General features: G+C 48.5%; 1 protein-coding gene across 5 annotated transcripts in view; it reads right to left on the bottom strand.

Moving 5' to 3' along the window:
- Positions 1-22,545, bottom strand: part of dysf (dysferlin, limb girdle muscular dystrophy 2B (autosomal recessive)) — a 284,564-nt gene that overhangs the window by 13,995 nt on the left and 248,024 nt on the right. For all 5 annotated transcript variants that reach the window (XM_080191726.1, XM_080191963.1, XM_080191788.1 and 2 more), the window contains 8 exons: positions 22,278-22,369; positions 19,220-19,390; positions 14,145-14,287; positions 11,533-11,672; positions 7,699-7,787; positions 6,973-7,068; positions 3,144-3,285; positions 242-341 (listed from right to left, as the gene is read on the bottom strand). In XM_080191726.1, coding sequence (XP_080047852.1) covers positions 242-341; positions 3,144-3,285; positions 6,973-7,068; positions 7,699-7,787; positions 11,533-11,672; positions 14,145-14,287; positions 19,220-19,390; positions 22,278-22,369 — 973 coding nt within the window. The remainder of the gene's footprint in view (positions 1-241; positions 342-3,143; positions 3,286-6,972; positions 7,069-7,698; positions 7,788-11,532; positions 11,673-14,144; positions 14,288-19,219; positions 19,391-22,277; positions 22,370-22,545) is intronic.

Below are 22,545 nucleotides of genomic sequence, written 5' to 3'. Positions count from 1 at the left end.
AAAGATCAGCTGTGATCTGATTGAATGGCAGAACAGGCTCGAAGGTTTGCCAACTTCTGCTCCAAATTCCCATGTTCCTACATCCTCCCAAGTTGGGAATCTTACCAGCATAGAATTCCCACCTCCTCCGGGCAATTCCAACCCAATTTAGTCTAATGTTTATCTACAATGTTCCACAGCTTCTCTGTCACGTTAAACCTCAGTAATGACATCCCCAGTGAGAGATTTTGGAAGAACGTACCCAGATAATCATCAAAGGAAAACTTATCATTGTCCCAGATCTGGATGATGAGCTCTGGTGCGATTTTAGTTTCTGTCCTATCCAAACTCCAGAAATGTTCCTGTGAGAAAAACAGATAAAGAGGCCTGAGTTTGTGTGAGCTGCTAATGGCTCCCAACCAGCAGCTAAACCAGATACAACGAGAAAGTTTCAAGTTGAATCCCATGTTGAGATTGCTAACCTCATTTACAGCTCTCAAGTTCAACATCAAACATGTAAAACAGAACACTATGAGGTTAGATACAGAGTAAAGTTCCCTCTACACTGTCCCATCAAACACTCCCAGGACAGGAACAGCACGGGATTAGACACAAAGTAAAGCTCCCTCTACACTGTCCCCCATCAAACACTCCCAGGACAGGTACAGCACGGGGTTAGATACAGAGTAAAGCTCCCTCTACACTGTCCCCCCATCAAACACTCCCAGGACAGGTACAGCACGGGGTTAGATACAGAGTAAAGCTCCCTCTACACTGTCCCCATCAAACACTCCCAGGACAGGTACAGCACGGGGTTAGATACAGAGTAAAGCTCCCTCTACACTGTCCCCCATCAAACACTCCCAGGATAGGTACAGCACGGGGTTAGATACAGAGTAAAGCTCCCTCTACACCATCCCCATCGAACACTCCCAGGACAGGTACAGCACGGGGTTAGATACAGAGTAAAGCTCCCTCTACACTGTCCCCACCAAACACTCCCAGGACAGGTACAGCACGGGCTTAGATACAGAGTAAAGCTCCCTCTACACCATCCCCATCGAACACTCCCAGGACAGGTACAGCACAGGGTTAGATACAGAGTAAAGCTCCCTCTACACTGTCCCCCATCAAACACTCCCAGGACAGGTACAGCACGGGCTTAGATACAGAGTAAAGCTCCCTCTACACCATCCCCATCGAACACTCCCAGGACAGGTACAGCACAGGGTTAGATACAGAGTAAAGCTCCCTCTACACTCTCCCCCATCAAACACTCCCAAGACAGGTACAGCACGGGGTTAGATACAGAGTAAAGCTCCCTCTACACTCTCCCCCATCAAACACTCCCAGGACAGGTACAGCATGGGGTTAGATACAGAGTAAAGCTCCCTCTACACTGTCCCCATCAAACACTCCCAGGACAGGTACACGGGGTTAGATACAGAGTAAAGCTCCCTCTACACTGTCCCAAACATTCCAAGAGGAAGTGTAGGATTGGTTAACGGCCTCTGACTTGCACCTTTAATAATTCCACGATCAGAACAGTGCAATCCACAAAACAAACCTCCCAGAATATTGTGCCTGGATAATCGACCTGGACAATATTCATGTTCGGGTTAACAGGTGATGAATAATGTTTGTAGAATGAAACTACCCAGTAATTAACATCTCCAACAATCGAGAATCTGATGACCTCCTCTTGTTATTCAATGGTAGCATCAGCACTGTATTTCCCACAATTGATATCCTGGGGTTACAAATGAAGTGGAGTAGCCACATCAGAGGGATTTGGACCAAATGTGGGCAACTGGGACTAGCTTAGTGGTTAAAAAAGGGGAGGCATGGACAAGTTGGGCTGAAGGGCCTGTTTCCATGCTGTAAACCATGATGACTCTATAAAAACTATGTGTACAAGCGGAGATTGGAGCAGGTAACTCACTGCCTGTCTCCCCAGAGCCTGTTTATCCAGTACTAGGAAACATCCTCCACTTGCCTGGATGGATGCAGCTCCAACAATTCTCAAGATGACCGAAACCATTCAGGACAAAGCAGCCCGCTTGATTGGAACCACACCCACTAACATCCACTCCCTCTGCCACTGCCAGAGTAGCAGCAATGTGTACCGACTACAAGATGCACTGTGGCATTTCACCAAGTCTCCTTCAACAGCACTTTCCAAATCTGGGATCTCAACCATCTTCTAGGAGCAAGAGCAGCGAACACATCGAGCAGTAGCTGCGTTCCGTGGTGTAACGCTGAGCATTCCGGACTCTAAATCCGGCCATCCGAGTTCAAACGTTGGTGGAACCTTTGGCCGGCACACTGGTTAGCACTGCTGTCTCACGGTATCAAGTACCCGAGTCCAATTCCTGGCTTGGGTCACTGTGCGGAGTCTGCACGTTCTCCCCGTGTCTGCATGGGTTTCCGCTGGGTGCTCCGGTTTCCTCCCAGAGTCGGAAAGACGTGCCGGTTAGGGTGCATTGACCCAAGCAGGCGCCGGGGTGTGGCGACTAGGGGAATTTCACAGTAACTTCATTGCTGCGTTAATGTAAGCCTTACTTGTGATTAAGAAATAAATTTTAACTTTAAAATGCTGAATCTGGGTTAATAACTTTATTTATTAGTGTCGCTGGTCAGCTAACATTAAACGGTAGCATCCCACAGTGCAAAGATGTGCGGGTTTAGGTGCGTTGGTCAGGCTAAATTTCCCTTAGTGTCCTGGGATGTGTAGGTTAGGGAGATTAGCCGGGTTACAAGGGTGGGATTGTTGTCAGTGCGGTCTCGATGGGCTGAATGGCCTCCCTCTGCAATATATGGATTGTGTGATTGTGCAGTGAAGTTACTGTGAAAATCCCCTATTCGCCTCACTCCAGTTGGCTACACTGAGGGAGAATTTAGCATGGGCTGATGCACCCGAACTAGCACATCTGGACTGTGGGAGAAAAACCGGATCGCCCAGAGGAAACCCACGCAGGCATGGGGAGAATGTGCAGACTCTGCACAGAAAATGACCCAAGCTGGGAATTGAACCCTGGTCCCCGGTGCTGCGAGGCAGCAGTGCTAACCACTGTGCCACCGTGCCGCACTAATTGACGCTGAGACAGATCATAAGTGAGACATTCTCTCTCTGACACTTACTGCTCTCTCTCTCTCTCACTCACCTTCTTGGCAATGGAGCAAACTTGTTCTGTAGGCAAGTAGTCGAAAGGGAAGACGAGCCTCCAGTTGAAGTTTCCTTCTCCTCCCATTGACCTGTAGTGGACATCTGTTTTTTGTTTGTTACCCTCGTAACCCAGAAGCCACCTGCAGGCAGAGTGAGAGCCAAAGTCAAGTAAAGTCCACCAACAGCAACCCGCTGGGGCCTCGCCCTGCCAAAGTGCTTCACAGGAACAAATAGCTGACAAAATATGGCACTGGCCCCATGGAGAGACATTCCATCATAATAAAAGCAATATACAGTGGATGCTGGAAATGCAAAATCAAAGCAGAAAGTACTGGAAAGACTTAGCAGGTCTGGCAGCATCTGTGGAGAGACAGACAGAGTTAATGTTTCGAGTCCACAGAGTCCGTAGGAACATAGAAATCTGACAGTGTAGGAGGAGGCCATTTGGCCCATCGAGTCTGCGCCAATCACAATCCCACTCGGGCCCTATCCCCGCAACCCCGTGCATTTACCCTTCTAATCCCCTGAAACTAAAGGGCAATTTAGCATGGTCAATCCAGCTAACTTGCCCATTTTTGGAGGAAACCGGAGCACCCAGAGGAAACCCATGGAGGGAATGTGCAAGCTCCACACCCAAGCGACCCAAACCAGGAATTGAACCAGTGTCCCTGGCGCTGTGAGGTGGCAGTGCTAACCACTGTGCCATCGTGCCGCCCCAGGGGTAATAGAAGGGCTGGAAATATTAACTAACTATAAGAACATAAGAATATAAGAAATAGGAGCAGGAGTAGGCCATCCAGCCCTTCGAGCCTGCCCCGCCATTCAATAAGATCATGGCTGATCTGTTGCTGCTCAGTTCCACTTTCCAGCCCTCTCCCCATAACCCTTAATCCCCTCTCCTATCAAAAACCCATCAACCCGCGTCTTAAAAATATTTAGCGAGGCAGCCTCCACCACTTCAACGGGCAGAGAATTCCAGAGATTCACCACCCTTTGAGTGAAGAAGTTCCTCCTCAACTCCGTTCTAAACCGCCCCCCTTTTATCTTGAGGCTGTGCCCCCTAGTCCTACTGTCTTTTTTGAGCGGGAAGAGTCTCTCCACCTCTATCCTATCCATCCCATTCATCATCTTATACGTCTCAATGAGATCTCCCCTCATTCTTCTAAACTCTAACAAGTACAAGCCCAGTTTATTCAGCCTCTCCTCATAGCTCAACCCCCTCAACTCCAGTATCAGCCTAGTAAACCTCCTCTGCACTCCCTCCAAGGCCAAAATATCTTTGCGCAGGTACGGCGCCCAAAACTGCACACAGTACTCCAGCTGCGGCCTCACTAATGCCCTATACAGCTGCAGCAAGACCTCCCTACTTTTATATTCAATCCCCCTCGCTATGAAGGCCAGCATCCCATTCGCCTTCCTGACCACCTGCTGCACCTGCAAGCTGGGTTTTTGCGACTCATGCACAAGGACCCCGAGGTCCCTCTGCACCGTCGCCTGCTGCAGTTTTTCGCCCCGTAAGTAATAGTCCTTCCTACCATTCTTCCTACCAAAGTGGACCACCTCACACTTGCCAACATTAAATTCCATTTGCCATTTTCTGGCCCATTCGCCCAGCCTATCTAGATCCTTCTGCAGACTCTCCACACCCTCCGCACAATTTGCCTTTCCCCCAATCTTGGTGTCATCAGCAAATTTCGACACCCTGCACTCGGTTCCCTCCTCCAGATCATCTATATAAATGGTAAAAAGCTGAGGCCCCAGCACCGACCCCTGGGGCACTCCACGAGTCACCATCCGCCAATCCGAATAGCACCCGTTGACCCTCACTCCCTGCCTCCTATTTGACAACCAATCCTCTATCCACGCTAACACCCTACCCCCAACTCCATGTCCCTCGACCTTCTGCAATAACCTCTTGTGAGGTACTTTGTCAAACGCCTTCTGAAAATCTAGAAAGACCACATCCACCGGCTCTCCTCTATCCACCGCCCTAGACACATCCTCATAGAACTCCAGTAAATTTGTCAGACACGACTTCCCTTTAATGAAACCGTGTTGCGTCTGCTCTATCAAGCAATTCCCTTCAAGATGCCTCGCAATTTCCTCCTTAATGACAGATTCTAATGACAGATAGCAGGGCTTCCTGATGCCCCAATACTGGAAATTCCCATCCGAGATCCACGGACCTTTAAATGATCCGCCAAACTGTCTATCCCGCCCGCGATGATTCGCTCGGTGGACGGGAAGGGAATTTTCTGGCCTGAGATTCTCTGTCCAACAGGTGCTGCCAAATCTGCTGAGTTTTTCTGGCACTTTAATAGAGATATTCCATCTTCATTTCAACACATGGTGATTAATCTCCTCCCTCTTCATCTAACCTCATTGGCATGTCCTTCAATCCCTTCTCTCCTTACACGCTTGTTGAATCTCCCCTGTAAAGCGTCTGTGCCGTTCAGCTCAACTCCTCGCTCTGCGAGTGGGGTCAAGTTTGAAGAGCATCCGGAATATTCTACCCCGTGTCCTGGTGAGAATAGATCCACTAACCAACCTCACAAAGAGGTATGTATTCAAGAGGTGCCTGGATATAGCACCTGGGGCGAATGGGGTCAAAGGTTATGGGGAGAAAGCAGGATGAGGCTATTGAGTTGGACGATCGGCCATGATCGTGATGAATGGTGGAGCAGGCTCGAAGGGCCAAATGGCCTCCTTCTGCTCCTATCTTCTTCTATGTATGGGGGGGGAATTAGCAGCTATTACAGATGTACCCTCCTCCCACCCTCAACTGTTCACAATAAAGGCAAGCTGCTAATAAATCTGGTCAGGAATTCAGGAAAAATGTCTTTATCCAGAGAGTGGTGAGAATGTGGGACTTCGTCTCAGGAGTGGTTGAGATGAGTGGTCTAGGAGGGGAGCCACGAGAGGGAAAAAGGAATAGAGTGATCATAGAATTCCTGCAGAATTGCAGACGGAGGCCATTCAGCCCATCGAGTCTGCACTGACAGCAATCCCACCCAGGCTCTGTCCCCGTAATCCCTCCGACAGTAAGGGGCAATCCCACCCAGACCTGCTCCCCCTCGCCCCAAGTATTTACCCCCACTAATCCCCCTAACTTATACATCTTTCAGACTGTGGGAGGAAACCAGAGCACCCAGAGGAAACCCACGCAGACACGGGGAGAATGTGCACAGTTACCCAAGCTGGAAATCGAACCCAGGTCTCTCACATTGTGAGGCAGCAGTGCTAACCACTGTGCCACTGTGTTTCTCCCCAAATTAAAGCATTTTATTCCTTCCTTTTTTTTTGAAAAAAGGAACTTTAGCCATCTTCAATACTTCATTGATAGAGGTTATATTTTCTGCTTTATTTTTAATACACTGTTCACAGGGAGGGATGGGTCAGTGGTATTGTCACCTAGTGGTACTGACTAGTAACTCAGAGAGCCAGCATAATGCTCTTGGGACCCAGGTTCGAATCCTCCTTCCCTGACCAATAATCCGGATTTCATTGTAAGTTCGGTATCCCGGGATCTCCTCCCAGGGACACTCTCCCAGTGGCTGCCATGTCTGAGTTCTGGTGATGCTGGGATTGGCTTTTCAGCCAATCAGAAAGGCCAGCAGCTCTCAAGGGTGTGTCTTTGACCCCACGGCGGCCTTGCTGAGACTGCCCCCAGTGGATCCTTGCTGCGGTGCAGTCTAAAGCCCAGCTGGCTTCTCCATCAGAAGCCTGAGAAATTTGTACCTTCTCTCCCCCCTCGGCTCTGGATATTCACCGCGACAGAACACTCCGTGAAAACAGATCAGGACAAACTAATTCCGGAAGTTACTGACCCTTTCACATAAATATCACTCATCTTCTCTCCCGTAATGCTGAGGTCATCCAAGATAACATCATTGGTGTTCCATATTATACAGCGCAAATAAAATCTGGAAGAAATACAGAGGAAATACAGGATAACAGCTTTAGAAATATTGGACATGAGACCTTCAGTCAGAATATCAAAGTGGTACACCATTCCCATCAAACATTCCCAGGACAGGTACAGCACGGGGTTAGATACAGAGTAAAGCTCCCTCTACACTGTCCCCATCAAACACTCCCAGGACAGGTACAGCACGGGGTTAGATACAGAGTAAAGCTCCCTCTACACTGTCCCCATCAAACACTCCCAGGACAGGTACAGCACAGGGTTAGATACAGACTAAAGCTCCCTCTACACATTTTCAAATAAGTGCATGAACCTTTCTGCAGTTAGAGGTGATACTGTGGGAACCGCTTGTCAAATGCCTTTGAGATCATGTTTGATTTTCCATTCCCGGGTTTGTGAGGAATTTTGTCTTGGAGCACTGACACTGGGATTGGTCACACAGCGAGTTACACAGCAGCAGAGTCACAGGTCTTGTTCGAAATGGAATCGCCCATTCTGCCACTCTGGCATATTCTGCATTCCGTTCCATCTGTATCTGCAGTCACTTGTTACCCTGACCCAGTAGAAAGTACCTGTCCATCCCAATGCTGAATGTTTGAGCAGTGTTGAGGGGGTAGGGGTATCTCACCTCTTGGCTTTGCGCGGAGTGATGTTGAATGGGGGTCCAGGAGGTCCAAGTGACTTTGGAAAGATGTCCACCCAGAGCTGGATCTTACCCTAAAGAGCAGGAGAGTAAAGGCACTTTGTCAGGCAATCAGTAAATATTACGTTGAGTTGATTCCATGAGAATCTAATCAACTTGCTCTATGACATCTTTTTACCTCTTGCTATACTTTGTGCTCTATAACATCCATCGCCAAATGCCTTGACCTTTTTATAGGGCTCTCCAAAGTGTAAGAGGCCTTCACCCCTTAAAGATCAACTGTGGCTCAATGGCTAACATTAATTTGTTCTACCACTGATGCATAGTGGCAACAGAAGTTAGCTATGAGCAGCACAGTGGCACAGTGGTTAGCACTGCTGCCTCATACCACCAGGAACCCGAGTTCAATTCCTTGGGTCACTGTGTGGAGTTTGCACATTCTCCCCGTGTCTGCGTGGGTTTCCTCCGGGTGCCCCAATTTCCTCCCACAGTCCAAAGATGTGCGGGTTAGGTTGATTGGCCGTGCTGAATGGACCCTAGAGTAGGGGGATTAGCTAGAGTAAATGAGGGTTGCTGAAATAGGCCTCAGGTGGGACTGTGGTCAGCACAGATGGGCCAAACAGCCTCCTTCTACACTGGAGGATTCTATCTCTGATTTTATCTATCAGGGTGCACCTCAGCAACTCACTAAAGCTCCCATGACAGCACCTTTCGGACCCACCACCTCTACCATCGAGAAGGAGAAGGGCAGCAGATACCTGGAAACACCAGCACCTGGATATTCCCCTCCAAGTCATGCCCCATCCTGACTGGTGAATATAATTGCCATTCCTTCACTGTCGCTGGGTCCACATCCTGGGGGTCCCTCCCTAACAGCAGTGTGGGTGTACCTACACCACATGAATTACAGCGGTTCAAGATGGCAGCTCGCCACCACCTTCTCAAGGGCAATTAGGGATGGGCAATAAATGTTGACCTCGTCAGTAATGCCCACATCCCATGAGTGAAGACTTTAAAAATAAACTCGTGCCATTGAGTCTGAAAGTCATGCGTTCAAGCCACCCCTAGGGATTGTATCTATTATCGATACTATTGATAGAGGTGTAAGCCTTCAGATGAGATGCTCCAGGTCCAAGCTGCTCTCTCTATACATAAGGGGTGAAATTCTCCAGACTCCCAGCCGCATATTTCTAGCCGGGCTGGTGGGAGCTGACGCGCTGTTTGCTAGTGACGGGATTCTCTGATCCCGCCGCTGTCACTGGGAATTCCTACTGACAATGCCTGTAACAGGTCCTCCGAGGTGGAAGCCCCTTCACCCGATTGCCTTTATTTACAAGATCCAACAACACTGCACAGAGTGCTCCCAGCATGCATTCTCCATCTGGAGTGCCAGAGGAACTGACACTCTTGTTTAAGAACAGAGCATGGAGCTCCCTGATTGGCCCAACAATTTGGTCCTCAATCAGAGTTCATATTCGAACCTCAATTGCCTGATTGAAGACATTACAGCCCCACATCAGCAGGAAACCTGCGGGCGGGGCTGTGCCGCCAGCGAGTCCGGAGAATCCCTCCGGCGTGAATGTCCAAATGAATTCCGGCCAATATGGCTCTATGGCCTACTCATGATCCTAATATTTGAAGAAGGGCAGGGCCCCGGGAGGTGGGGGGGGGGGTGCTGGAGGGGCAGCACTGCGGGTATCTTGGGCTGGCAGCGATCAAGCTGGCCAGCAAGCGGGGAGACTGACAGATCGGGGCCACTGCGCACGTGCAGAATTCCAGAACCGTCAGATTCCGGCGCGAATAGGCCCCGCCCTCCTGGGATTTTAATGAGATTCACAACTGGGACCTCTGCAGCACACAGAGTGCGGAGATTCAGGGGAGAAGCTGTACTGACAAAACAATCGCGAACTCGAACCGTTTTCCCACCAATCTTGGGAGAATCGCCCCCAATGTTCTTGATGGTGGGAGAGTCCAGAACCTGGGGGTCATAGTTTGAGGGTTAGGGATAAAGCTTTTAGGTCTGAGGTGAGGAGAAATTTCTTCACCCAGAGGGTGGGGAATTCACATCCACAGAAAGTAGTTGAGGCCAAAATGTTTTCTGATTTCAATAATGAATGAGATATAGCTCTTACAGCTAAAGGGATCAAGAGATATGGGAGGAAAGGGGGATCAGGATATTGAACTTGAAGATCCCACAGTGGTTAGTATTGTTGCTTCACAGCACCAGAGACCTGGGTTCGATTCCTGACTGAGGTCACTGTCTGTGTGGAGTCTGCACATTCTCCCCGTGTCTGTGTGGGTTTCCTCCGGGTGCTCCAGTTTCCTCCCACAGTCCAAAGATGTGCCGGTTAAGTGGATTGACCATGAATAAATTGCCCCTTTGTGTCAGGGTGATTAGCAGGGTAAACATATGGACTTGCGGGAATAGAACCTGGGTGGGATTGTGGTCGGAGCAGACCCGATGGTCTCCTTCTGCACTGTAGGGGTTCTATGACCTATGATCAGAATGAATGGTGGAGTAGCAGCCTCAAAGGGCCAAATTGCCAACTCCTGCTTCTAGTTTCTACTTTCCTGCGACCAGGCAATCTGGTTTGGCGATATTGAGTGAGGGATAGATAATGGCAGGGAATCGGGGGAGAATCCACCAGTCTTCTCCAAGTAATGCAGTAGTGGGCTCACCAACATTAAGGCCATTTAAATGGTCATTGGATAAACATATAGATGGTACTGGAATAGTGTAGGTTAGATGGGATTTAGGTTGGTTTCACAGGTTGGCGCAACATCGAGGGCTGAAGGGCCTGTACTGCACTGTAATAAGAACATAAGAAATAGGAGCAGGAGTAGGCCATCTAGCCCTTCGAGCCTGCCCCGCCATTCAATAAGATCATGGCTGATCTGAAGTGGATCAGTCCCACTTTCCTGCTTTCTCCCCATAACCCTTAATTCCCCTGTCTATCAGAAATCTATCTACCCGTGACTTCAGCGAGGCAGCCTCCGCCACTTCAATGGGCAGAGAATTCCAGAGATTCACGACCCTTTGAGTGAAGAAGTTCCTCCCCAACTCTGATCTAAACTGCCCCCCTCCCCTCTTATTTTGAGGCTGTGCCCTCTAATTTTGCTATCCTTTCTAAGTGGGAAGAATCTCTACCCTATCCATCCCCTTCATTATCTTGTAAGTCTCTATAAGATCCTCCCTCGGCCTTCTAAACTCCAACGAGTGCAGACCCAGTCTATTCAATCTCTCTTCGTAAGCTAATGTTCTATGGTTCTTTTATGTCTTTTGATTTGATTTACCATTGTCACTTGTATTAGCATAGAGGGAAATGTATTGTTTCTTGTGCACTTTACAAACACGCAAGAAGCAATGTCTACCCGAGAGTGCCTTGGGGGCCTCGGTTTAACATCTCACCTGAAAGACAGCGCCTGTGACAGTGCAGCACTCCCTCAGTACTGCACCGCAATGTGTGCCTGGATTTTTGTGCTCAAGCCCTGGGGTGGGACTTGAACTCAGAACCTTCTGATCTCGACGCAAGAGGGCTACCCACTGAGCTGGAATACAACGCCAGCCATTAGCTTTGATGCTAATGTAATGAACACTTGTAAAAATAAAGAGAGTTTGCTGCTCAGTCACGGAGTCCCGATTTATCCAGGGAGTCCTGAGAGAATTGGATTTGGAAAAACACTTTGGTTTAATGTGCGAGTGAAACATGTATAAAACAGGCTGATATGCCCACAGAGCCTGGTGTCGCGATGTGGAAATGAGCTTCACTCCTGCAGCACGGGGTGGTTATTCGTTACAGAAATCCAGCGCTTATTTACCTGCTCAATGTCAGGCTGCAGTGGGCTGTATAATGCCCTGGTCTCCACATGCTCTGGAATCAGGCCCTGTTTATGCAGCACGTGTAAGGCCAGTCGCTCCTCGGGAGGTCCAAGGTGCGTGCCAAGGGTCTTCCCATCCTCTAAGATGAAAAGGAAGGAGTCAGCCGTTGCAACTTGAGGTCCCCACAATACAAAACCACCCAGTGAGAATCCTGCCTCAGAACTGAATCCATTGATTTGGTTCAATTTATACACATACATAAAGCTACAGAAGCTTACAGCATGGAAACAGGCCCTTCAGTCCACCTTGTCCACGCTACCCCTTTTTTTAACCACTGAACTAGCCCCTCTCCAATCTAATATTCTCTTGCCTCTATGGGGTCCGTATCCCTCTATTCCCTGCCTGTTCATGTATCTATCCAGATATCTCTTGAACGCTGTTATAGAATCTGCTTCCACCACCTGCTCTGGCAACGCGTTCCAGGCATTCACCACCCTCTGTGTGATAAACTTGCCCCTTACATCTCTTTTAAACTTCCCCCCCTCTCACTTTCAAACTATGCCCCTGAGTAATTGACCCTTTGGCCCTGGGTAAAAGACTCTGACTATCCACTCTACCCAAGTCAGTCATAATCTTGTAATCCTCTAACAGGTTCCCCCCACCTCCCTCCCCGCCCGTCCTCCGACACTCCAATGAAAACAATTCAAGTTTGTTCAACCTTTCTTCATAGTCAATATCTTCCAAACCAGGCAACATCCCACTGAATCTCTTCTGCACCCTTTCCAATGAATCAACGCTCTTCCATAGTGTGGCAACAATACTCCAAATGTGGCCAAACAAAAGTCTTACACACTGCAATGATTTTCCAATTCCTATACTCAACTCCCCAACCGATGAAGGCCAGCATGCCCTACACCTTCTTGACCACCTTGTCCACCTGGGTTGCTACCTTCAGGGATCTGTGGATCTGCACACCCAGATCCCTCTGTATGCTGATACTTTAAGGGCTCTACCATTTACTGGGTAGTTTCCTTCTGCAGTAGACCTTCCAAATCGCATCGCTTCACATTTGCCTGGGTTAAATTCCATCTGCCACCTTTCAGCCCAGATCTCCAGCCAATTTCTATCCTGCTGTATCCTCTGATAATCTTCCTCCCTATCCGCTATTCCCCCAATTTTCACATCATCTGCAAATTTACTAATCAGACCACCTAGATTTTCCTCCAAATCATTTACATATATTACGAACAACTGAGACCCCAACACCGATCCTTGTGGAACATCGCTTGTCACAGACCACCAGTTAGAAAAGTACCCTTCCACTGCTACTCTCTGCTTTCTATGCCCAGTAAGAAGTTCATAACACCAGGTTAAAGTCCAACTGGTTTATTTGGTAGAACAAAATAAGCCTAAAATAACAAAATAATAAAATAAACCAAATGAACCTATTGGACTTTAACCTAGTTGTGAGTCTTCTTGCTGTGTTTACCCCAGTCCAACACCAGCATCTCCACTACTATGCCCAAGCTAGTTTTGTATCCATTTTACCAGCTCACCCTCGGATCCCCCATCACTTCACCTTCTGTATCAGCCTGCCATGAAGAACCTTATTGAAGGCTTTACTGAAGTCCATGTAAACAACATCCACTGCCCTGCCTCAAGGAACTCAATCAAGATTGCGAGACACAACCTCCCCTTCACAATACCATGCTGTCTATCGCTAATAAGCCTATTCCAGAAGTGAGTACATCCTGTCCTGAAGAATCTTCTCCAATAATTTCCCCGCCACTGATGTAAGGCTACCAGGCCTGTAATTTCTCAGATTGTCTCTTCTACCCTTCTTAATTAGAGGAACAATGTTGGCTACTCTCCAATCTGCTGGTAGCTCACCCATGGTTAAAGAGGATACAGAGTCTTTGGCCAAGGCCTCAGTAATTTTATCCCTTGTCTCTCTCAGTATTCTGGGATAGATCCTATCTGGCCCTGGGGACTTGTCCACCTGAATGTTTTTCAAAACCTCCAACACCTCCCTTTTTATTTCAACATGCCCTAGAATGTCAATATCCTCCTTTCTACCATGGGATGGCACAGTGGTTAACTGCTGCTTCACAGCTCCAGGAAAACAGGTTCGATTCCCAACTTGGGTCACTGTCTATGTGGAGTATATACATTCTCCTCATGTCTGCATATGTTTCCTCCGGGTGCTCCGGTTTCCTCCAAAGATGTGCGGGTTAGGTGGATTGGCCGTGCTAAATTGCCCCTTAGTGTCAGGGGGACTAGCTGGGGTAAACGCTATAGGTTTATAGGAATAGGGCCTGGGTGGGATTGTGGTTGGTGAGGATTCGATGGGCTGAATGGTCTCCTTCTGCACTGTCGAATTCTATGATTCTACATTCCCCATCCACCACACCCCTTCTCCTTTGTGAATACTGGTACAAAGTACTCGGAAAGGACCTCACCGACCTCATCTGGCTCCACATGCAAATTCCCTCCACTGGCCTTTTTTATTCCCCTCATTGCTTCTCGGATGAGAACGAGTCTCCATGAGCGCCAAAGTCTCTCCCAGCGCGCAGCCCACACTCAGGGAAAAGCACGAGAAGGACGGACGTACCTAAATCTGAGAGAAGGAACTCTTCGCCTCTGAAACTGATACTGTTCGCCGTGCACACCGGGAGCTTGTAGCCGTGTCTCTGTGCATAGATGTGAAGGCGCTGGCTTGGTCGGAGCTGGTCACGCCATCGATTTGGTCCAGATCTGAAAGGAATGAGATCGAGAATCTGGTGAACTGTTGCGATGATAATAATCACACCCTCAATGTCAACAGCATGAAGGAGATTGTCATTGACTTCAGGAAGCGTAGTGGAGAACGTGCCCCCGTCTACATCAACGGGGACAAAGTACAAAGGGTCAAGAGCTTCAAACTTTTAGGTGTCCAGATCACCAACAACCTGTCCTGGTCACCCCCCCCCCCCATACCAACACGATAGTTAAAAAATCCCACCAATACCCCCATTTTCTCAGAACAAAGATCAAAGAAAATTACAGCACGGGAACAGGCCCTTCGGCCTTCCAAGCCTGTGAGTCCCAGGCCCTCACCACCTTCTGTGTAAAATAGAACTTGCCTCGTACATCTCCTTTAAACTTGCCCCTCGCGCCTTAAACCCATGTCCCCTAGAAATTGACTCTTCCACCCTGGGAAAAAGCTTCTGACTATCCACTCTGTCCATGCCTCTCATAATCTTGTAGACTTCTATCAGGTCGCCCCTCAACCTGCATCGTTCCACTGAGAATAAACCAAGTTTCTCCAACCTCTCCTCATAGCTAATGCCCTCCATACCAGGCAACATCCTGGTAAATCTTTTCTGTACCCTCCCCAAAGCCTCCACATCCTTCTGGTAGTGTGGCGACCAGAATTGAACACTGTATTCCAAGTGCATTCTAACTAAGGTTCTATAAACCTGCAACATGACTTGCCAATTTTTAACTCAATGCCCTGGCCAAGCATGCCGTATGCCTTCTTGACTACCTTCTTCACCTGAATTGGTAGGGCTAGGGAACCGTGGTGCACAAAAAAAGTTGATTTGTTGGTTAGGAAGAAGAAGGAGGCTTATGTTCGGATGAGGCTTGAGGGCTCGGGTAGTGCAGTAGAAAGCTTTAGATTGGCTAGGAGGGAGTTGAAGAGGGAGTTAAGAAGGGCTAGAAGAGGGCATGAGATGACTTTGGCTGATAGGATTAAGGAGAATCCTAAGGCGTTCTATAGGTATGTCAAGAACAGAAGGTTGGTTAGGGCAAGATTAGGGCCAGTTACAGACAGTAGGGGGAAGTTGTGTGTGGAACCGGAAGAGATTGGAGAGGCATTGAACCATTATTTCTCTTCGGTGTTCACGCAGGACGATATGAATGTAGCTGAGGAGGTCACTGGGGTGAAGGGGTGTAAAATAGAAAGTATTGCAGTTGATACAGAGGATGTGTTGGATATTCTAGAAGGGTTGAAAATAGATAAGTCCCCTGGTCCAGACGGGATTTACCCTAGGATTCTATGGGAGGCAAGAGAGGTGATTGCAGAGCCACTGGCTCTGATCTTCAGGTCGTCGTTGGTCTCTGGTATAGTACCGGAAGATTGGAGGACAGCGAATGTTGTCCCATTGTATAAGAAGGGGAACAGAGACTTCCCTGGGAATTATAGACCAGTGAGTCTTACTTCTGTAGTGGGCAAGGTTTTAGAAAGAATTATTAGGGATAGGATTTATAGTTATTTGGAGAGTAATGAATTGATTAGAGATAGTCAGCATGGTTTTGTAGCGGGAAGGTTGTGCCTTACTAACCTTATTGAGTTCTTTGAGAAGGTGACCAAAGAGGTGGATAGGGGTAAGGCAGTAGACGTGGTATATATGGATTTTAGTAAGGCGTTTGATAAGGTTCACCGTGGTATGCTTCTGCAGAAAATGCAGATGTATGGGATTGGTGGTAATTTAGGTACTTGGATCAGGAATTGGTTAGCAGATAGGAGACAGAGGGTGGTGGTTGATGGTAATTATTCATCATGGAGTTCGGTTACGAGTGGTGTGCCTCAGGGATCTGTTTTGGGGCCACTGCTGTTTGTAATCTTTATTAATGATCTGGATGAGGGTATAGTTGGGTGGATTAGTAAGTTTGCTGATGACACCAAAGTCGGAGGTGTGGTAGATTGTGAGGAAGGGTGTCGAAGTTTGCAGGGTGACTTGGACAGGTTGCAGAGCTGGGCCGCGAGGTGGCGGATGGAGTTTAATGCGGAGAAGTGTGAGGTAATCCATTTCGGTAGGAATAACAGATGTGTTGAGTATAGGGCTAACGGGAGGACTTTGAATAGAGTGGAGGAGCAGAGGGATCTAGGTGTATGTGTACATAGATCCCTGAAAGTTGGGAATCAAGTAGATAAGGTTGTTAAGAAGGCGTACGGTGTCTTGGCGTTTATTGGTAGGGGGATTGAATTTAGGAGTCGCAGCGTCATGTTGCAACTGTACACAACTCTGGTGCGGCCGCACTTGGAGTACTGTGTGCAGTTCTGGTCCCCACATTACAGGAAGGATGTGGAGGCTTTGGAGAGGGTGCAGAGGAGGTTTACCAGGATGTTGCCTGGTATGCAGGGGAGGTCCTATGAGGAGAGACTGAGGGATTTGGGGTTGTTTTCACTGGAAAGAAGGCGGCTAAGAGGGGATCTTATAGAAACATATAAGATGATTAGAGGTTTAGATAGGGTGGATGGTGATAGCCTGTTTCCTCGGATGGAGAAAGCTAGCACGAGGGGGCATGGCTTTAAATTAAGGGGGGGTAGTTATAGGACGGATGTCAGGGGCAGGTTCTTTACCCAGAGGGTGGTGAGGGACTGGAATGCCCTGCCTGCTGCAGTTGTAAATGCGCCTAGTTTGGGGGCGTTTAAGAGATTGGTGGATAGGTTTATGGACGAAAAGGGATTGGTTTAGATTAGTGGGTCAATGTTTTTTTTTAAAAATAAGACTGGTCGGCGCAACATTGTGGGCCGAAGGGCCTGTTCCGCGCTGTAATGTTCTATGTTCTATGTTCATTGCCACTTTCCCTCTGCCTATCAATGTTCTGCCATTTACTGTGTACTTCCTATCTGTGTTTGACCTTCCAAAATACATTACCTCATAGACCGTCCCATGATTCATAAACACCAGGTTGGACCAAGGCTAAAGGTTATCGGAGTTGCCACAGTCAGATCAGCCACATCTTGAACGGCAGAGTAGGCTCAGGGGATGGAATGGTCATAAGATCATGAGACATAGGAACAGAAGTAGGCCATTCAGCCCACTGAGTCTGCTGCACCATTCAATGGGTAGTCAGAGGCAGACAGTATCCAGTTGTTGCAGCATTACGAACAAGAAGTTTTACATACTAGAGATAAGAACAGGGGGCAGGAGAAACCTCTTCACACGGGTACTGTGGAATTCACTTCCAGGGTGAAAGGTTGGAAAATATTTTATATTTTGTCTTCTCTAACCTCCAGTGACCCTGAGGTGTGTGTTCAGTCAGAAGCCATCTTATTGAATCCACTGACAGAAAGTTGGCAGGATATATTTATACGGGAGTCATTGGGTAGTTTTATTAAAGGGGTGGTATGGGCATGATGGGCTGAATGGCCTGCCTCATAGATGATTTGGGGTTGGGGACCGAGTGTAGTGTGTCAAATTTCGCAGATGACACTAAGATGAGTGGGACAGCAAAGTGTGCAGGGGACGCTGAAAATCTGCAAAGGGGATATAGATAGTCTAAGCAAGGGTGTGGCAGATGGAGTGCAATGCTGGTAGATGTGAGGTTATCAATTTTTGAAGGAATAACAGCAAAATGGACTATTATTCAAATGGTAAAAAATTGCAGCATGCTGCTGTGCAGAGGGATCTGGGTGTCCTAGTGCAGGAATCTCAGTGAGTTGGTTCGCAGGTGCAGAAGGTAATTAAGAAGGCAAATGTCCTTCATTGCTAGAGGGATGGAGTGAGGTTATGTTGCAGCTGTATAAGATGCTGGTGAGGCCACATCTGGAGTACTGTGTACAGTTTTGGTCTCCTTACTTAAGAAAGGATATACTGGCACTGGAGGGGGCGCAGAGGAGATTCACTAGGTTGATTCCAGAGTTGAGGGGGTTGGCTTATGAGGAGAGACTGAGTAGACTGGGGTTATACTCATTGCAATTCAGAAGAATGAGGGGGAATCTTATAGAAACATATAAGATTATGAAGGGAATAGATAAGATAGAAGCAGGGAAGTTGTTTCCACTGGTGGGTGAAACTAGAACTGGGGGCATAGCCTCAAAATAAGGGGGAGCAGATTTAGAACTGAGTTGAGGAGGAACCTCTTCACCCAAAGGGTTGTGAATCTGTGGAACTCCCTGCCCAGTGAAGCAGTTGAGGCTCCCTCATTGAATGTTTTTAAGGCAAGAATAGATACATTTTTGAACAGTAAAGGAATTAAGGGTTACATAAGAAAATAAGAACATAAGAACATAAGAAATAGGAGCAGGAGTAGGCCATCTAGCCCTTCGAGCCTGCCCCGCCATTCAATAAGATCATGGCTGATCTGTCGTGGCTCAGTTCCACATTCCCGCCCTCTCCCCATAACCCTTAATCCCCTCGCTTATCAAAAACCCATCAACCCGCGTCTTAAATATATTTAGCGAGGCAGCCTCCACCACTTCAACGGGCAGAGAATTCCACAGATTCACCACCCTTTGAGTGAAGAAGTTCCTCCTCAACTCCGTTCTAAACTGCCCCCCCTTTATCTTGAGGCTGTGCCCCCTAGTCCTACTGTCCTTTCTGAGCGGGAAGAGCCTCTCCACCTCTATCCTATCCATCCCATGGTGAGCGGGTGGGTAAGTGGAGCTGAGTCCTCGATAAGATCAGCTATGATCTTATTGAAGACTCGAGGGGTCAGATGGCCTATTCCTGCTCCGGGTTCTTGTGTTCTCAGTGTTAAATGATTCGGTAAGATTTTTGGTTGTCCACTCTGAATGTCTCCTCCTTCACCTTGCTGACAGTTGGTCTCCCATTTGTTTCCTCTGCAGCACCTTGCTTTATGGTGTTAAAGATGATATTAGTTGTTGTATTTGCCGGCGATATCGCAATGCAGCGGTGGACGGAGAGCCTCAGGGGGACAGTGTGAAAATACACAGCGCAGTAGCACACAACTTACATGGAGTAGCTTTGTGGCAGCCCACAACAGCCTCCGAACCGAGACAGGAAGCGATTCTCCAAGTCAATAACTGTTTCCCCAATTTTCTCATCCTTCGAGAGGAGATCATAGTCGTAAAGAGTGATCTTCAGATCCTTCTCAATTGGTAAGATTCCAGTCAGCTCATACATCCTGTAAGAACATGAGTCACAATTTGCAATATTACCCTGAGGCAGTGTAGAGGGAGCTTTACTCTGTATCTAATCCCGTGCTGTACCTGTCCTGGGAGTGTTTGATGGGGACAGTGTAGAGGGAGCTTTACTCTGTATCTAACCCCGTGCTGTACCTGTCCTGGGAGTGTTTGATGGGGACAGTGTAGAGGGAGCTTTACTCTGTATCTAACCCCGTGCTGTACCTGTCCTGGGAGTGTTTGATGGGGACAGTGTAGAGGGAGCTTTACTCTGTATCTAACCCCGTGCTGTACCTGTCCTGGGAGTGTTTGATGGGGGACAGTGTAGAGGGAGCTTTACTCTGTATCTAGCCCCGTGCTGTACCTGTCCTGGGAGTGTTTGATGGGGGACAGTGTAGAGGGAGCTTTACTCTGTATCTAACCCCGTGCTGTACCTGTACTGGGAGTGTTTGATGGGGGACAGTGTAGAGGGAGCTTTACTCTGTATCTAGCCCCGTGCTGTACCTGTCCTGGGAGTGTTTGATGGGGGACAGTGTAGAGGGAGCTTTACTCTGTATCTAACCCTGTGCTGTACCTGTCCTGGGAGTGTTTGATGGGGACAGTGTAGAGGGAGCTTTACTCTGTATCTAACCCCGTGCTGTACCTGTCCTGGGAGTGTTTGATGGGGGACAGTGTAGAGGGAGCTTTACTCTGTATCTAGCCCCGTGCTGTACCTGTCCTGGGAGTGTTTGATGGGGGACAGTGTAGAGGGAGCTTTACTCTGTATCTAACCCCGTGCTGTACCTGTCCTGGGAGTGTTTGATGGGGGACAGTGTAGAGGGAGCTTTACTCTGTATCTAATCCTGTGCTGTACCTGTCCTGGGAGTGTTTGATGGGGACATTGTAGAGGGAGCTTTACTCTGTATCTAACCCCGTGCTGTACCTGTCCTGGGAGTGTTTGATGGGGGACAGTGTAGAGGGAGCTTTACTCTGTATCTAATCCTGTGCTGTACCTGTCCTGGGAGTGTTTGATGGGGGACAGTGTAGAGGGAGCTTTACTCTGTATCTAACCCCGTGCTGTACCTGTCCTGGGAGTGTTTGATGGGGGACAGTGTAGAGGGAGCTTTACTCTGTATCTAACCCCGTGCTGTACCTGTCCTGGGAGTGTTTGATGGGGGACAGTGTAGAGGGAGCTTTACTCTGTATCTAATCCTGTGCTGTACCTGTCCTGGGAGTGTTTGATGGGGACAGTGTAGAGGGAGCTTTACTCTGTATCTAACCCCGTGCTGTACCTGTCCTGGGAGTGTTTGATGGGGGACAGTGTAGAGGGAGCTTTACTCTGTATCTAACCCCGTGCTGTACGTTCTGGGAATGTTTGACATTGACTCAGATAACCATGAATGGAAGAAATGGAGAACAGCTTCGCAGTAACGCTCCCACCTTGATGAGATCCAAAAGCATTTAAAAATAGTTTTGTGCTTTCCATGTCGAAAATGAAATGAATGGGCAAACAAAAAATTCCTTCAAACCGTTATGATAATTAAATAAGTCTGTTGGTGCCTCATTGGTTCGAGGCCTTTCAAACCTAAGATTCCCAAGTCTCTTTTACGAGCCAACTTATGAGTCTGTGAATGTTTAAGTTGGCAGGGGCTGGAGTTAGTACAGTGCAGCCAAGGGGTAGGAGAATGGAGCCAAGGGGTACATCCTACGTGTGGGAGGCACAGCATTCACTGAATCTTAAACACTCTTCAGATTTGGGAAAAGGAAAGTCAAGATTTATACGCAGAGGAACGGGAATCAGGAACGCACATGTTCTGGTTCACACGGCTTCCAGCTCTCGAGTCAAAAAACCAAACCTCGCCGTCTGCCCGACAATCCCAGAGAAACGGCACCAGCATTCACTTGGAACGTCACCCAGACCCCAGACCAGAGTGTGTCGGCCGCTCCCCTCCCCCGTCTGGACTAAGGGACGGCACGGTAGCGCAGTGGTTAACACTGCTGCCTCACAGCTCTGGGGACCCGGGTTCGATTCCCAGCGCGGGTCACTGTCTGTGTGGAGTTTGCGCATTCTCCCCACGTCTGCGTGGGTTTCCTCCGGTTTACTCCCACAGTCCAAAGATGTGCGGGTTAGGTGTATTGGCCATGCTAAATTGCCCCTTAGTGTCCCGGGATGTGCGCGTTCGACGTTAGCAGGGTAAAGATGTGGGGTTCCAGGGATAGGGTCTGGGTGGGATTGTTGCTGGTGCAGACTCGATGGCTGGATGGCCTCCTTCTGCACTGTAGGGTGTCTATAATTCTATGAAATAATCCTGGCCTCCTCACCATTGGGACAGGAGGTGCGTCATAGCGTGGGTCTCCTGCTTCCATCACTATCCAGCTGGGAACTGGAATTGGGTTTGCTTGTGATGCCCAACATGGTCAAATAGCCAGCATTCACCATTGCTGGGGAGGAGATGTCAGGGGTAAGTTTTTCACTCAGAGTGAGTGGAATCGGCTGCCGTCGGTGATGGTGGAGGCGAACTCGCTGGGGTCTTTTAAGAGACTTCTGGATGAGTACATGGGATTTAATGGGATTGAGGGTTATAGATAGGCCTGGTAGGTAGGGATATGATTGGCGCAACTCGTGGGCCAAAGGGCCTGATTGTGCTGTAGTGTTCTATGTTCTATTGCCACCGAGTTTTTGATAAGCGAGGGGATTAAGGGTTATGGGGAGAGGGCGGGAATGTGGAACTGAGCCACAACAGATCAGCCATGATCTTATTGAATGGCGGGGCAGGCTCGAGGGGCTAGATGGCCTACTCCTGCTCCTATTTCTTATGTTCTTATGAGTAGTGGCGGCCCCTGAATCGTACCACTGGATCTCAACCTAATGTCCGCTGACGAACCTTTCAGTGAATGAGGGAACCATACCTTCCAAACTCCGGATCGAGAGTACACGGGATGTAGTCATCCTGGTCACTGGTTGACTTCTTACCCACAGAAACTTTCACATACGGATCACACTGCAAAAGAAAGAGCGGGGGGAATAAAAAGATGCACAAGGCTCTACCCAGTTGGTGGCAGTCCCATTTGCCCAGTCAGTGAAGATATGACTTGGAAAGCCCACTCCAGTCCCGGGCTGGCACTCCCAATGCCAATGCTGAGGGAGTGCCTCACTGTCGGACGGGCTAGCCTTCTG

The sequence above is a fragment of the Carcharhinus amblyrhynchos genome, chromosome 1 (genome assembly GCF_965287045.1).
Source record: "Carcharhinus amblyrhynchos chromosome 1, sCarAmb.v2.hapA, whole genome shotgun sequence".
NCBI lineage: Eukaryota > Metazoa > Chordata > Chondrichthyes > Carcharhiniformes > Carcharhinidae > Carcharhinus > Carcharhinus amblyrhynchos.
The sequence above is the reverse complement of the archived record's forward strand: the minus strand, read 5'-3'. Positions and strand labels throughout refer to the sequence as shown.